At 51.6% G+C, this 17217-nt stretch overlaps 1 protein-coding gene across 1 annotated transcript in view; it reads right to left on the minus strand.

The window, feature by feature from the left end:
- Positions 1-4218: 4218 nt before the first annotated feature.
- NDST1 (N-deacetylase and N-sulfotransferase 1) overlaps positions 4219-17217 on the minus strand; it is a 72944-nt gene continuing 59945 nt past the window's right edge. Inside the window, 6 exon segments of the mRNA XM_010373648.2 lie at positions 4219-9218; positions 10532-10634; positions 12639-12748; positions 14052-14159; positions 14161-14223; positions 16922-17096. Of these exon segments, the coding sequence (XP_010371950.1) occupies positions 9099-9218; positions 10532-10634; positions 12639-12748; positions 14052-14159; positions 14161-14223; positions 16922-17096 (679 nt within the window). The 3' untranslated portion in view covers positions 4219-9098.

Genomic DNA, 17217 nt, shown 5'->3' on the forward strand with positions numbered 1-17217 from the left:
TTTTGACTACTGTGCTGTGCAGCCTATTCCTTCCCAAGGGAGAACATCCCAGAATGGGGCAAAGGCCAAGGAATTCAAGCTCCAGTTTCTACCACCACTCCCTGAAAGGTGTAATAGAGCAGAGCTTCTCCAAGTACCCATGCAGAGGAGCCCTCTATCTGCTGCCATGCAGAGCAACAAATACCCTCCACCCAAGTACCCACGCAGAAGAGCCCTGTGCTGCCATGCAGAGCAGTAAATACCTTCCACCCACTGACCAGAGGCACCATGGAAAAGCACAGTGCAGAACAGCCTGAGGGTACACACCAGCAGGGCATGCATGTGCACTCAACTGTTTGTATATGTAAAACAATTTCTGGAAAGATCCACAGAAACTGCTAGTGGTGGTTTCCTCTGAAGAAGTAAGTTGGAGGACAAAGGTCAGGGAGTGGAAGGAGACTTGCTTCTCATACCATTCCCTGTTTGTACTTCTGTTTTAGATTTGTAGGTGTACATACTTTTAGGCACCTTTAACAGCTTCCCAGGACCACCCAGTCCCCAGCCCTGAAAAGGGCAGGGCCAGGCTCGGTGAATTGTCCCCACTCGGCCTCATGGTCATGGCACTTCTGTATGCCAGGACACATTCTCAGCCTCAGGCCCAGGGGGCAGGACAGTCTAGTGGACTCCAAGCTGTGGAGTCTCATGGGCCAATGACTACCAGCTCTGTGATCCTGGCAGAGTTACTTAACCTCTCTGAACTGAAATTCCTCAGATATACAATGGGAATGATAATACCTACCTCAGAGGATTGTTATGAGGATTAAAAGAGGCCAGGCAAGGTGGCTGATGCCTGTAATCCCTGCACTTTGGGAGGCTGAGGCAGGAGGATCACTTCAGGCCAGGAGTTCAAGACCAGCCTGGGCCACATGGCAAAACCCCATCTTTACAAAAAATACAAAAATTAGCCAGGCGTGGTGGTGCATGCCTGTAATACCAGCTACTCAGAAGGTGAGGTGGGAGAATGGCTTGAGCCCAGGAGCTTCGGGCTGCAGTGAGCTGAGATCACTGCATTCCAATCTGGGTGACAGAGTGAGACACTGTCTCAAAAATAAATAAAAAATTGTAAAGATAGCACTTGATAAGCAGAGGGTCTGCCTGACACAGGATAAGAAATACTTTTTATTTATATTATTTAATTTATTGATATTAATAATATTATTGCCACACCACAATTAACCACCAGCCCAGTCTTCCCAGAAGGCATTCACGCTGACTACACTGTGAGAGGCCGGGATAATAGTGCCCCCTGGTGGACACTTTTTGGACTGCATCTGATGAGTACCTATCATCTAGTACCATTAGAGAAAGAACAGGAGTCAAAACTCAGTTCCATTTCTTCCTTTTTACCCCTAAATACTAGGTTGGTGCAAAAGTAATTGTGGCAATTACTTGTAATTGCAAAAAACTAATAGCTCACATGTACTTCATTGGATACTCTTTCATAACAGTAAAATAATCAAAACCAGAAAATTGAACATCGGTTGAAGAGTATTATCTAATCCACATGGTCCATCTTGACATTCTGCTAGGTGTCCCTGTGGTATCCTTTATAGCAAATTGTTTCATGGTCCGGGACCCTCCAGGGTCACACATGGCATTTGATTACCACATCTCTTTAGTATCCTTTAATCCTGAACCATTTCTCAGCTTTCCTGTATCTTTCATCACCTTGACATTGTTGGAGTTCAGGCCAGTTATTTTGCAAAATGTCCCTCAATACAGATGTGTCTGTCTGTTCCCCTTGGCTGGATTCATGTCCCATGTTTTTGTTAGGAATCTCCCAGGTGTTGCACTGGGTCCTTCCCATTGCATCATATTGGGAGACACATGGTGTCAGTTTGTTCCAGCAATGGTGATATTAACCCTAGTTCCCCCGTCTGTCAGCTCGGGGAAGCCAAGCTCCTAGGACCAGAGAGGAGTTAAGACTGGCCTACAGTCACAGGAAGGTCAGGCTCCTCAGTTCTGGGTCTTCACGAATGCTTAGGACAAATGCAGCAAGGCAAGAAATTCATCACCGGCACCCTAGGCCTTCTCCAGACCTTAACTCCATAGGAGCTTAAGGGCTGGGTAAAGCCGTGTTGGCCTTCATCGCATGGTCGTGGAATTCTAGCTGCTTGGAGTCCCCCTTTCTGCTTTGTCCATTTCTGTTTTTCATTAAGACTTTTTCATTCCACAAATGATATGCAAATACATTATCCTTGTCTTATATATATTTCAGCCAAGGCTGAAGTCCCCCTTTGAAAGTCCCCCTTCTCAGTCTTTCCTCCCCTACTAGCAGTTTGATGTGAGATACATATATCTACAACCCCAGGAAAAACACAAACTGTAGTGTTCTCTTTCCATGATGGTCACATTGTATAGGTCTGTCATAGAAATTTCCCCGGCAGGCCTTAGAGACTGAGCTCATTACTTTCAACTGAATCATCGTTACAGTGAATGGATACAACGGAGGTTACCTAGCTGATTCCCTGTGGATGGACATCTAGGTTGTTCCCAGCATTTTGCTATTATGAAACGCACTGCCCTACACACAAAATCCAGGCTTTTCCAAGGGAACTGCCCACCTCTAGAAGCCCGAACCACTCCTGGGGCACCAGATTTCCTGGGTGGACGTCCCTGTGGGGGGTGACGGCGGGCTGATGGGCTGCTATTCACTCAGCCTGTTAGAACTGCAGGTATTTTGGGACCTCTGGAAGCAACTGGGCTGGGTTTTCACAATGTGTTTCAAAAAATTCTAAGGTTCCAAGATAGGCTGAGAGACAGGGAGGAGGTGAGCTGGGAAGAGTCCAGAGCTTCACTCCCACTCCAACCAGAGAGCACCCCCACCTTTACCTGGTTTTCAGTGAAGTGATTCTTTCAAAACAGAATCTCAGCTGTATTTAAATTCAAAAATCCCCGTTGCAGGCTGAGCCCTCAGCTAGCACAGTCACCCTTCTGCACCATGCCTCTTGGTCTGCTCTTGCCCATGCAGCCTCCAGCTGTGTTCTTGCTGGTGAGGGCCACCCGACCCAAACCAAGCTCCCAGCTGACCAACTCCAAAGAGGGCTCTGCAGGTGCTGCCCTTGTGCCATCAGAGGTGGCATTGTGGTACATTCACTTTGAACATACTGGGTTCTGGGAAGCAGGACTGCCCAGCTGCATCTCCAGCATGCCCCTCCTCTGCCCCTCAGAACCTGTGCACATTTCTGGGCACCGTCTCTGACATACATGGTGGCCTGATTCGGCGTTCCCAAACTTCCCTGAACACCAAGGAGTGTTCAAGTACACTGTGCTGAGTCCCACCCCAGAGGTTCTGAGTGAGCAGATTTTGGGGGAGCCCAGGAATGTATATTGTTTCAATCTTCCCAAGGGGATTCTGAAGGAACAAGTCTGATCACCTGCATTGCAGACACTGGCCTGGGCCCCTACCTGTGAGAACTCTCCTTCTCCAGGCAAATCTCGAGTCTGGCCCTCAATTAGGCTGTGAGGGCTTCAAAGTCATTTGTTTTACCCTAAGTTTTCCTGAACAGTGGGGCTCTCCATATTAATTAGAACCCATAGGAACCATGGATCTGAGCCAGAGTTTCCCACTCTGAGCCAGAGTTACACTGGGCTGCCTCAGTGTACTGGAGGGCTCGTTAAAAATTCCTCAGTGTACTGAAGGGCTCCTTAAAGATGTTGGGCCCCATCCCACATCTGCTGGAGTTAAATCTCTGAAAGTGGACCTGGGAATCTGTATTTTTTAGGCAAGTTCTTCAAGAGAGGCCACAGAGTCCAACTCCCTCCATGCATCTAAAAGGTAAGGGAAATGGGATAAAACAGTAAAAGTGGCTCACCCCCCAGCTACCATATACATTAGTAGCAGAAATGGTTCCAGCTCCCAAATCTCCCCTCGGTCCAGTGCCCGACCCCCAGGGCTTCTGAGCAATCCAGCTTGTCTGAGGGCTCATCATCTGAGATGTCCCCTGTGGCTGCCCTAGGATAGGCCTCTGCTCTATCTGGGAACTCTTCCATTCATAACCCAGTGGAAATGATCTGCGTTGACCAAATCACCATGTGCATATGTGAGTGCACACGTGTGGGCATGTGTGCATGCGTGAGGTGGTGGGGACAAGTGGGCTTTGGCCATGCATGCAAACACCCCTACTCCACCCTCCCCTGCACACCTTGCAAAAAGGTCAGACAGACAGGACCAAGGTGTACAAACAGAACCCCACTTTATTAGCAGTTAGTTCGAGATTGTACATTAATGGAGGAAGGTCTCACCTTTAACACAACCCAAAACGGCTGGTTCGAGAGCCCTCATCAGGCGAACTGGGTAGCATCCCCTCTCCCCCACTCTCCCCAACCCCCTACAAGGGAAGGAAACTTCTGCCTGCTTCCCCAATGTGGCCCCCACCCTCTCCAGTTGGCCCTCTCCTCTCCCAGGAAATGACATGAATTTCATGCACAAATTACAAAAGGAGCCCTCTTGCTAATAATAAAAGCTAACACAGTCATAGAAAAGCCTCTCCTCCCTCGTTCTCCTCCAGGGCCAGAAAGAAGAAGAAGAGCAGGAGGGATGAACTTCTTAGGATAAAATGCAGCCAGTTTCCCCCAGGTTCTTGGCATTGACCCCACACAAACCCTATGCCCATTCCTTGGGGGAGCTGAAAACTCTCCAGCCGTCTGAGCTGGCAAGGGCAGCCAGCCCAGAGCTGTCAAGCCAGGAACCCAGTGTTGCCTCAAGGGCCTGGGCAGCAGAGGGTCTAGGCCCCCCTCATCCTCACATCAAGTAGAGCAGAGCTGCCTCCTTTGATGTGTGAAAACCCCTGCTGTGGCCCCTATCTGCTCATTCTACAGATGAAGAAATTGAGGGCCTGGGAGGAAGATGGTCAGGCAGTCACTAAATGCACCCAGCTGGGATAAAATTTCACAGCTCCTGCTGCCAGCCAGGGCTCTTCTCACACCACAGCTTGTGGGAGGCAGTTCCCCATGTAGGCTTTTCCCTGCTGCATCCCAGAGCCTGGCTCTGCTCCAGTGCACACAGACCATGGGCCTCCAGGAAATGAGAACCCTGGGACCCCAAAACAGAAAGAGACATATGATGTGTTTGGTGCCCTGCAGCCCATCCCCAGGGTCGAAGGCCCAGCCTTCAGGCATGCAGCCTCCTCCTTCCAGAGGCCTGAGTCCTTCCTTCCGAGGCCCAGATATTGCGGCCTTCTCCAGGGAGCCTTTCCGGGCCCTCCCCAGAGCTCTTGCTCTAACTGGCCCCTCTGCTGTTTTGGCACTTGGTACAGGTGACAGTGGAGGCGCACCTTAGGCAGAAGTGAAGCTGTCAAGCCAGCACAAAAGGCAAAGTCTCATGTAGCCTAAATTATCCTTGAAAGTACAGGGGATAGAAGAAGTGGTTATGTGACACCATGAGCAAACAAGCTGACAAATTCAGAATGTGGGGCTTCAACAGGACAGCAGGCCGAGGGCCTCAAAAACAACGTCATTTAAAACCTCAAAGTGAGCTGAGGGAAGACCTTTCAGCATTCAAAGGGGTTTTAAAAACATAGTTAGAAAATGCAGTGTGTGCACCGCGACTGGACGCTGACTCCACAACCAGACATAAGTTACCTGGGAGACAACCGGGGGGATTTGAACACAGATTGGATAGCAGACGTCGTTGGGAAATGACTTCTTGTCTGGGCTGTGATACTGGGCCAATGTGTAGGAGAATGCCCTAATGCTTAGGAGGTGCAGGCTGAAGCTTTCAGGTCTCAAGTTTCGTGGTGTTTGCAATGTACTTTTAAATTAGGACAGAGAAAATATATATATACACAGAGAGAGAAAAACAAATGTGGCAAAATGTTAATAATTTTAGATATAGATGCTGGGGAGTGGGCATTCACAATTAAATGTTTGGTAAAATGTTTTTGTACTTGCTCTTGCCACTAACAAGCCAGCGGGCACAACTCTGTGCTGGGACCACCAACCTCTGCAGGTCAGCACAGCAGTTCTCCTTTGCTGGAAACAGATGGCTTCCTTAGCTGGGCCCAGAAGCACTGACTGCTCATCAGGGGGACTCAGAAAAGGCCCATTTTTAAACTTCAGACTCATCCCCCAAGCAGCAGGACGCTCCACCACAGAAGGCTCTGGAACCCTGAATGACAGGCAACTGCAGGTGACACTCGCACCTGCACCCACCCTGGGGCAAAGGCTCATGGAGGGGACCACAGAATAGATGGTGGAGCCACCTGAACAATTTCAGCTATTTCTCTCTCCTTTTTTTTGGCCAAATGCTTAGAGTGAATTGGTGGACACTGAAGACTGGCCTCGCTTGCCTCGCTCATCTGTGGCTTTCTCTTCTCGGGAGGGGGTGTCCGTGTACCCACTAGCTGACAGCCCCTCAAGCAGCTTATCTGCCTCTCCTTCTACCCCCGCCCCATACCTGCAAGTCCCGGCAGTGTCTGGGCCTAGTGGGACTTCAAGAAAGGTCTGTTAGTGGGAGGGGAGGTGGCAGCAGCGACCCAGGCAGACGGACTTAGAACACATGGCAGGTCCAGTCCCCAGGCTCACAGAAGGGCCCAGGCAAAAATCCAGATCTCTGTTGTCACAGGATTTCCAACTGCCTGCTCCTTCCCACAGCCAGAGGCAGAGATAAGTGGAGCTCCTGTCCCAGGCCAGCCCACCTCTCCTGCCTTCCAGGCTCTGCGAGAGAGGCCTCCAGGCCCAGAGGGTAGATTTCAGAACCTGGGAGCTGTAAGATCCTCACCCATCCCGCAGCCCGGTCCCCTCACTGACGGATGGGACTCTGGAAGTCACTGCCCCTCTCTAGGAGCCCCTGGCCCCATGGCATGGGCAAGCCTTCACGAGTGTACAAGCAGACATGCCACCCTGTCCTCTGACCCTTTGCTGCTTATCCCTGCTGGCCCAACGATGCCCAGGGTTCCCAGGCTTGCAGGCCCCATCGAGAGGCATGATAGAGACACTGCTCTGTACACCATGAAACCATCTGCAGCTGGTCCCACTGAGTGTCCAACTTCTTCATCCCAGCAGTGAACTGGAGAAAAGGGAATCAGCTCAGAACAGACCCAGGCCCCCACAGGCTAGGGAAGGACCCCTCGCGGGAGAACACGACAGGGATGCAAACGCAGACCTAGGAATGAGAAGGCTCAAAGGCACCCTGGCTGGGAAGGAGTGGTTTGTCCCCATATCCTGGAATGACCATGGTGTGACGGAGGAAGGGACAGGAACCTGGCACAGAGTAGGGTCCCAAGGATGGGCTCAGAGGCAGTGTGGCATTGGTAGAGCACGACGGGACTTGGAACCGGGAGCCTTGGGTTCAATGCCCAGCCCTGCTCCCAGCTGGCTCCATGACATCGGCCAAGCAGGCCACCTCCGCTTTCTGGACCTGTTTCATACCCGTCAAAGGACCTTCCAGCCCCAAGATGCTAGAGTCTTCTGAATAAGACAAGGCTCTCTAGAAAGTATTTCCTGGGGGTCAGAGGGAAGCAGAATTTGGCAGTTGGAGGGGGCCAGGGAGAGGCACCTCAGCCTCAGTCACTTCACATTGTTATACGGGGTGGGGTAGGAGCAGACCCCAACCAGAAATCAGCCCAGAGATCCCACTGTCTACAAGGGGCCTGGAGACAGTTCTGTGGGCCCTGGTGGGCATTCCAGCTCTCAGGGCAGCTCCCAGCCTAGCACCATGTGAGGGAGAGGGGGTGGGCCAGTTTTTGAACCCAGCTCTCCTAGCCCAGCACTGGCTGTTTCCTTTGGCCAAAATCCCCTCAGGGTCACAGGACTTCACGCAGCCCGATGTCCTGGAGAGAGCTGGTCTTCCCTGCGCATCTCACCACCTCTGTTCACCTGGGGTAGCCCCAGAGCAGCCATGGCACTGGAGGGCCCCTTCCTACTGTCTCCTCAGGCCCCAGGCCACTGAGGACACAGCCTCCCTCCCTGCCACCTCATTTCTAGCTCTAAGACAGAAACGCCCCCTGAGACTGGGGCTTACCACCACTTTGTATGACTGAATTAAAAACAAACCCAACCAAAAAAAATAGAATATATATATATACACATTATATATATATATAACACAGTGCGACCCCAGCACCCAGGGTATAAACTCTGGCACCAAGAAAAAAAAAACCAAAATATTAAAATACTTTAGCTTCTTAGTATTTGGGAGGTTAAGGGGGTCTCTGGGAGCCCTCAGCCACAGGTGGCCGAGCAAAGCCATGGCCGGCAGTCTCGCCAGCTCGTCCACGTCTGCCTGGGCCTGAGGTTGGGAGGGTGTGGGGACCGCGTCTGTACATGGGAACACGTTACTGGCAGACCCCTGGCCTGCCTCAGTCTTTTACCACAGGAAACACCACACATGTCATATCCCAGGGGGAAGAAAGGGGTGCAGGTGGGGCCCAGAGAACTGGGCCCCATGGCAAGGCAGTGCCCCAAGGCCCCATGGGAAGCCTTGAGGATGGGGTGGATACTGTAGGAACCAGAGATTCTTTCCCCAGAACGGGAGGGTGAGACGTGAAGGTAGGAACCAGATGTGGAGGCTGGGAGTCCTCTCGAGGTGGCCACCCTCCCATCCAGCCTAGGACTGACTCTGGGGACCCAGCTGGCCACTTGGAAGAGCCTGGCTCGAAACAGTAAGAGAAATGTCCAGTCTGTCTGCCCCCGCCAGGCTCTCCTCCCCCACAGCCTGGAGGACAGGGACATATGGCAGCAAATACTGAGGGGCGCCCTGCGGAAGCAGGGAGTGATGGGTGACGAGAGGGGACGGTCGGTGGAACACAGTGAGGGACAGAAAAGAGCCTCATGGACTCCCTCCTACCAGGAAGCGGCCTCCCCAGGAGCGGCTGGGAACGGAATGGACCTCTGCTGGCGAGGGAGGTCCCGTAGGCCACAGACCCAGCGGTGGGTGCTCCGAGGCGCTTGCAGACCCGCCTGGGTGCTCCCCCGGCCCCACCAGGCCTCCACAGAGTATTGCTCGTAAGTACGTGGCTGCCCGGGCCCAGCTTCCCACTCTGCAGGTCAGTTTGGCTCAGCGTGTGGCGGGACGTCCCGGCTGTCACAAACTTTCAGTCTGGCTGTGGTGGCCGCAGCTACCTGGTGTTCTGGAGGTCCTCTCGCAGCCAAGTGGGAAGTGTCTGGCCCATCTTGTACAGCAGCTTGGAGAGCTCGATGTTGTGGTCTCGGTAATAGTCCTTCAGGAAGGCTCGGGACTGTAACGGGAAGGAAAGCTCAGACCTTGTGTGCTGACTTAAGAGTGACCTCCTCTTTAAAATCACCATGCTCGGCTGGGTGCGGTGGCTCACGCCTGTAATCCCAGCATTGCGGGAGACCAAGGCAGGTGGATCACCTGAGGCCAGGAGTTCAAGACCACCCTGGCCAACATGGTGAAACCCCGTTTCTACTAAAAATACAAAAATTAGCCGGGTGAGGTGGTGGGCACCTGTAATCCTAGCTACTCGGGAGGCTGAGGCAGGAGAATCTTTTGAACCTGGAAAGTGGAGGTTGCAGTGAAAGCCAAGATCACGCCATTGCACTCCAGCCTCAGTGACAAGAGCAAAACTCTGTCTCAAAAGAAAAAAAAACACCACGCCTCTGGCACCACCCTCTATACACCTCTTATTTATCCACAATATCCTTCTAAATGGTAGCCTCCAATCAGGAACTCCCAGTTGGCAAGAGCATCAAAATATATCTCACAAGGTCAAAATTCTTCTGATAGGGAGAGGAGACAGAATTAATCATCAAAACCTGAGGCAGGACAGGGCCAGGCACAGTGGCTCACGCCTATAATACCAGCACCATGAGAGGCTGAGGCGGGAAGATCGATTGAGCTCGGGGGATTGAGGCTACAGTGAGCCGTGATCATATCATGCCACTGCACTACAGCCTAGGCAACAGAACGAGACTGTCTCAAAAAAAAAAAAAAAAAAAAAAAAAAAAACAGAAGGAGGAAATAACAAGACCTTTTTCCTATATATTTTTAAAAATTTCCCCCTATGTTTTTACACATGCTGTTCTTACCTACCCTCCCATTCCATAAGTCCAAATCCTGTAAAATGGATCTCTTCCTTCTAGGCGCAACTCCGGAGACCCCCATCCCTCCTTTAAGGCGCCTTTCTACTCCTCTCAGCTTTAAGTGACATTCCCCTGTTCTGAATTCCCATAGCACTCGTGTGCCCTCTCTGACTGTGCGCAGCACTCTCTGCCTGTATCCTACTTGCTGGTGTTGGGACTCATCCCCCTCCAAGGCCAGGAATTCCTTGAAAGCAGAGAACACCTCTGGCTCATCGTCAAAACCCCACAGCACCCAGCCCTTAGTAGAAGGTAACCAACACTTGTTTGATGAAATCAGTTCTGACCCACCATGTCTCAGCCCGTTTCCTCCTCTTACAAATACTGTCCAAGAAATGCTAAGGCCATGAATGTGCTGAGTGCATGGTAAAGGGAAGAGAACCCCCCTCAACCCCATACAGGTATCCCTTATGCGTATGCAGGTGCCAGAGGTAGTGTGTCCACCACTTACATCCAAGTCCATCTCGGGATATTTCCGGCCCTTGCTTTTGCCCAGACACTTGGTTTTTCCTCCTTCGAGCAGTTGGCACCAAAATCCTTTCTTTGGATCAAACCTGCGGAGGTGGGAAAGTCTCTGGATGGGAGCTGGCTCAGCCCACCCACTTCCCACCTTAAAGCTATGTTCATGAACCCCAGGAATGGCCGAGTCCAGGGAATCTACTGCTCCTGAACCCACAAGGACTGTCAGGGGCTGTGTGCCATCTGTGGGACCAAATGTGTCCTAGGCTACACTAAACTTGCCTGCCCTACTTCCTGGCAAAGGGCAGCTCACACACTCCGGGTCTTCTCTTCTCCAGCCCAAGCAGCCACAGTCCCGTCAGCAATCTACTACATGAACAGTTTCCCATCCTTCAATGTTCTGGGAAATCTTTTCTGAGCATTCTCAATGCTGAGTAACGTTTTTTTTTTTTTTTTTTTTAAACCCAAGAAGCCTTCTTTACCCCTCCCAGCGTCCATGGGGGAGGGGGGCATTTAATGAAGGTTCTTTTGCTTTTTAATAAATTTCATCTTTATCAAAACATGCAGTATCCACAGCTGCACTTAAGCATGCCTATCACTGGAGAGTTTCATTTTTTGGAGTAAACTTCAGAAATGACACAGCAAGACTGCCAACACCATCCTGTCTTCAAAGGCATTTTTGGGATATGAGATCCGAAGCTGTTATGAGAAGGGAGGAATACTGACATCAGAATTTAGCCCTGGATCAGGAACTATGAGGAGATCCTTGAGCATGAGGTCATCAAGAAAACAATTCCCATGAATAGCAGAGGAGAACAGAGACTTCTGAATGGTCACAGGATAGATATAGATGATGACGATGATGATGGTGATGATACTGATGATGATGATGACAAGGACAATAGCAGCTACCGTTTACTTAGCACTTAGTGTGTGCCAAGCACTCAGCTAAGAGCATGCCAAGCATGTACTAAGAGCCCCACATGAAGCTTTCATTCAATTCAGTGACCTTCAGGAGGCCGAGATTATCTTTATCCCCAACTTACAGATGAGGAAAGTGAGGCTTGAAAGGCCTCAGCCTTTCAAAATGGATGTGGGACCCTAACCCAGGCATCTCTGACACCATGGCCCACAGCCTCAGTAGGTGGCCCTTTCTCCCTCAAGGTGAAGGACTGACTTCCCTTCTCCACCTTCAACTCCCACGACAGTGAAGAGGGAATATTCTTGCTGCAAGACTTTCCCAAGAATGGAGCCAGGGAGTGTGACTTGATTCCTCCTCTTGCGGGTCCCCTCATTCAGCTGAGTGTGTCACTTATCTGTGACATAGCACAGGAAAGCAGCCTCTCCCAGCCCTGAGCCCATGCAACGCGGGCAGGCACTTACTCACAGCGGGAGGGCATTCTCAACGCACTTGCACCACGTTCTGAATGAATAAGGTTATTAACCGTCAACAACATTTGTTTCCTTTTCCTGAAATTATAAGTCAAAATCTAATGCTGGCCAGGGGCGGTGCCTCATGCCTGTAATCCCAGCACTTTGGGAGGCTGAAGCAGGCAGATCATTCAAGACCAGGCTGAGCAACACAGTGAAACCCCTTCTCTACAAAACATACAAAAATTAGTCAGGCATGGTGGCACATGTCTGAGGTCCCAAGCTACTTGGGAAGCTAAGGCGGAAGGATCACTAGAGCCTCGGAAGTTGAGGTTGCAGTGAGCCAAAATCATGCCACTGCACTACAGCCTGGGCAACAGAGTGACCCTGTCTCAAAAGAAAAAAAACAACAACCTAATGCTAAGAAAACCTTGTGGGAACTATGGCTGCTTCATTACTGATCTAATTTACTTACATAAAACACTCTGAAAATGTTCAGCCCAGACCAAAGAGAATAGCCCAGGATGGTCTGACCAGAGTAGAACAGATCCATTACCTCCCTTTTTCTTAAGGTGATACCTTTATTAATATGACTTAAGTCATATTAATAACTTTTCATACTTGCTGACTCTAATTAACCTCTCTCATAATTATTCAAGCCTTTGGCTTTTTTGGCCCAGGTGCCTAATCAGGGAAATAACCTGCAAAAATGCAAACGCAACACTCACGCCAAGGTTTTGTGGTAGTCAATGGTATTGGTTACCCCAAGGAACTTCTGCACCATGTCCATCACTTTGGCAGGTTCTGTTCGTAGCAGTTTGCCATCCAAGACTAGAATCTGGAAAGGAGGAAAGGGAGAAAGGGGATCGGGACCTGCTTTGACTTCGGTGGCAAACAAGGGCAACAGCCACAGCCGCAGGAACGGGCCTGCTTATAAACACTGGGACCCTGCACCCTCTAGAATCGGGCTCCTCCTCCCTCGTTGAAGGGCAGGTATTCCCAAGCTCAGGCCTCTGTGGTCTCATGCCGGCTTTCCACCAGCTTCTGCTGCCCAATGCCATTTCTCCTAGAGTTTAAGCTCTCACCAAAACTCTGCCTGTCCCTCAGGTCCCTACAAACATCCCTCTCTGGCCTCTCTCTGAGCTTCCAGTCCATGTCACTCTCCTGCTCAAACACTTCACAAGTTTGCCTAAAAGGCCTGGTATGGCCGGGGACGGTGGCTCACACCTGTAATCTCAGCACTTTGGGATGCTGGGGCGGGCAGATCACTTGAGGTCAGGAGTTCAAGACCAGCCTGGTCAACATGGTGAAATCCCATCTCTACTAAAAATACAAAAATTATCTGGGTGTGGTGGCACATGCCTGTAATCCCAGCTACTTGGGAGGCTGAGATGGAAGAAACGCTTGAACCCGGGAGGCAGAGGTTGCAGTGAGCCGAGATCATGCCACTGCACTCCAGGCTGACAGACAGAGCGGGACTCCATCTCTTAGTAAATAAATAAATACATAGCTGGTATGATTGGGTTCCTGCCCACCCCTCCAATCAGCCTCTCCCTATTTCACCACACCCAGGCTCCTCACTCCCACCTGCCTGCCTCAGGGCTTTCTGGGTTCCTTTAGGGCTATAGGGTCTGTGGTGACGGGACACAGGCTTGGGGAGGTCAACCTTGGGGTAAACAGGTCTACAGTCTTTTTAGGCCAGGTATAGTGGCTCACGTCTGTAATCCCAGCACTTTGGAAGACCGAGGGAGGATTGCTTGAGCCCACGAGTTTGAGACCAGTCTGGGCAACATAGTAAGACCTTGTTTCTTACAAAACAAAAAAAAAGTAGCTGGGTACAGTGGCTCACACCTGTAGTCCCAGCTACTCAGGAGGCTGAGGTGGAAGGATTGCATGAGCTCGGGACATCGAGGCTACAATGTTGAGATCACACCACTGCACTCCAGCCTGGGCAACACAGTGAGACCCTGTCTCAAAATAATAATAGTAATAATAAAATATTTTTATAGACCCAAGGGTCTAGCTCTCCAAGGAGGGCATATCTGTCCCCGTGGCTGGTGAGAAAGAGTTGGAGGCTCTCTGCTAAACACAGCAAGCCAGTACTGCGACTGCCCTCACAAGGGTCAGGGACAGGCAGCTACCTGGTTGGCGTGATAGGCACTGAGCCAGCGCTCGATGTGAGTGGCGTACCAGCCGGGGACCAGGCAGCGGTTCTGGAGGGCACGCAGCTTCGAGGATGCGTCGGAGCCTGGCCGTAATCACCTCATGGAAGGTGTACTTTAGGGCCACTGGGTCGTCATGGGCTCGCTGGTGCTGCAGGCAAGGAAAGAGGGTCAGCATGCCACATGGAGGGCACAAAGGAAGTGGCCTCAGAGGGACAGCAGCCTGCAAGGTGACCAGAAGATCCTCAGCTGGACCCAGAAGCTCTGGGTCTGAGTCCTGGCTCTGCCTCTCACCGTGTCCTGTGTCAGGGGAAGCCACTGCTCCCAGAGCCCCAACTTCTCCATCTTCGAAATACGGGAGCTGGACTAAATCAGGGTTTCCTGAGGCCGGGCATGATGGCTCACGCCTGTAATCCCAGAAATTTGGGAGGCTGAGGTGGGTGGATCACTTGAGGTCAGGAGTTTGAGACCAGCCTGGCCAATGTGGCAAAACCCCATCTCTACTAAAAATACAGAAATTAGCCGGCATGGTGGTGGCCATCTGCGGTCCCAGCTACTGGGGAGGCTGAGGCACGAGAATCGCTTGAACCTGGGAGGCTGAGGTTGCGGTGAGCCGAGATCATGCCGCTGCACTGTTACCATATATAGAAGGCAACCACTCATAAATGCAATAAAAACAAAGCAATGTTCTCAAACTCCAGCCAGACACAAATGTCTGCAACAGGTCCTGAACTTGCTTTCTTTGTTGAAAGCAGAGGTTGGCAGTATTAGAAAGGACAAAAGACCACTTGCACTAAAGTGAGCATTTCTCCTTTATGGAAATCAGAAGGATTGGGAAAGAACTATAAAAGGGAGACTGGCTGGTCTGAACCACCTAAAATAATGCCATGGGAGGTCCGAATCTGCGGAATTCACTAAGTCCAGAAGTCCAGAGCTCGGGCACCTGTGCAACGGGCACTACCCCCCAGCCGCCAATCCCCTCCCCTGAGGATCACACACAGCCCAGGGCCAAGACAATATGGTGCACAGCAGCCTCCTCCTCATCCCAACCTCCTTCTGAGATAGGCCACTGCCCTTCCTCTCCTCCAGCACCTTCCCAGGTCCTCCTAGGGACAATGAGTCTCCCTTCTCCTTCTCTCCCTTACCCCTCTTGACCATGGACAGAAAAAGGAATAGGGTCTTAGATTTAGAAGACTTGGATTCAAATGCCACCACATGAAACTTGCTGAAACTTGGTTTTCTCATCTTTGAGAAGGGGACACAAACATGAAACCCCTCCTCTGCCTCTCCAGTGAGGTGGCAGATGTACAGCAGTGTCAGTGCAGAACAGGGACTGACCCAACCTGTGGCGGCTCCCTCTCCACCCTACATTCCCCCATGAAAGCAGACCGCTCGTTCCCTGCACAGCACCAGGAGGCGGGAGCACGGCACGGCAGAAAACAGAAACACTCGATGAGGGTTTCTCGGTTTTGTTCTCCTAAAGAAAAAGCCACAGGAAAGCAGACATCAGGGCATAAACAGAAGCCCTAGAGAACAAGAGTAAGAAGGGGCTTCCCCACCAGCCTCAGCGAGTGGCAGGAGGAGAGACTTCCATGGGAGCAAAGAGGAGGCAGGTGCCAGCCTCGTGGATGAGACCACGAGGTCCCAGGCGGGAGGCAGCCACTGTCACATCTGAGAAAAGAGCCTCAAAGTGGTGGGTCAGGCCAGGCCTGAAGAGGCTGTCCCAGCCAGGACAGGGGACACTTCTCTGGCAACCATGGGCTATAAGACCCGGGGCCCCACCCCCTCCCCAACACCAAGCACAGGCCTAGTCTGCTGGGTTAATGAGGATGCTCGGGACCTTGGCCTGGACAACAGGGTGGCTTTCTGCTGGGGCACCACTTCTGAATCACAGTTCTTGGCTGTGCGGCATGATTACAGGAATGCTGGGAGCCAGGGGAGGGACTCCCCCTACCCCATCAGGGAAGGCCTGAAAGCATTCCTGCAGGCTCAGTGGGCTGGCAGGCAGGAAATTAAGTCAGGTCATAGGCATTAAAGAGAGCTCTGGTTCAGGATGCGCGGTGGCTCACTCCTGTAATCCCAGCACTTTGAGAGGCGTAGGTGGGCAGATCACGAGGTCAGGAGTTTGAGACCAGCCTGGCCAACATGGTAAAACCCTGTCTCTACTAAAAATACAAAAATTAGCCTGGTATGCTGGTGCACACCTATAATTCCAGCTACTCAGGAGGCTGAGGCAGGAGAATCACTTCAAACCGGAAGGCGGATGTTGCAGTGAGTTGAGATCGCGCCACTGCACTCCAGCCTGGGCGACAGAGCAAGACTCTGTCTCAAAAAAAGAAAAGACAGCTCTGGTTCATACATGTCCCAGATAGAGGCTCGGATCCACACCCTCTTCATCTATCACAGTCCAGGTAACTGCCTCACCTGGTCAGGTGCCCGCCTTCTCCACTGTGAATGGCAGTCTTGTGTCTTGTCCTCCCTTGAGCTCCCACTCCCACCCGTGTCCAGCGAGGAAGCCACAGTCAGTATGATCCTGCATCGCTGTTCACCAAATCTAAGCTTCATCAAGGTGTAACCAGCCTCCACCTCTTGTCAGTGTCAGAATCAGAGGCAGGACCCCCATGATGCTAGGAGGGTGGACAGTTAACCTGTCCAGGGTGGCTGGCTTTCCATTTCCGCCTGTCTCCTCCACCAGGGACTCTATTCTCAGCCACCACCATGCTCCAGGTACCTGGCTCAGGGCTGGCACACAGTAGGTGCTTACTAACATTTGTTGAGTGAGTGAGTAACTGAGTGTCAGATGGAGCCCTGCGTCCCCCACACAGGGACTCCACCCCAGTCCCACTCACCTGGTACCAGGAATAGGCCCGGTCCGCGGGGTTGATGAGGATGGTCAGGACCTTGGCTTTGGGCAAGAGGGCTGCTGCCCGCCGGGGTGCCACTTCTGAATCAAAGTAGTTGGCACTTTTCTCAAAGTAGAAGTCAGAGGTGGTGTTGGAGGGGATGGGGAAGAACTCCATGTACCTGCAGGAAGCCCAGAGAGGGGGCTCACAGACAAAACTCATGAGGAGTGGGCTAGGGGAATGCAGCATGAGGGCGAGGCACTGGGGTCGAATGTCCTCAGAGAGCAAGCAGGACACTTTGC

The sequence above is a fragment of the Rhinopithecus roxellana genome, chromosome 3 (assembly GCF_007565055.1).
Source record: "Rhinopithecus roxellana isolate Shanxi Qingling chromosome 3, ASM756505v1, whole genome shotgun sequence".
In the NCBI taxonomy this organism is placed as follows: Eukaryota; Metazoa; Chordata; class Mammalia; order Primates; family Cercopithecidae; genus Rhinopithecus; species Rhinopithecus roxellana.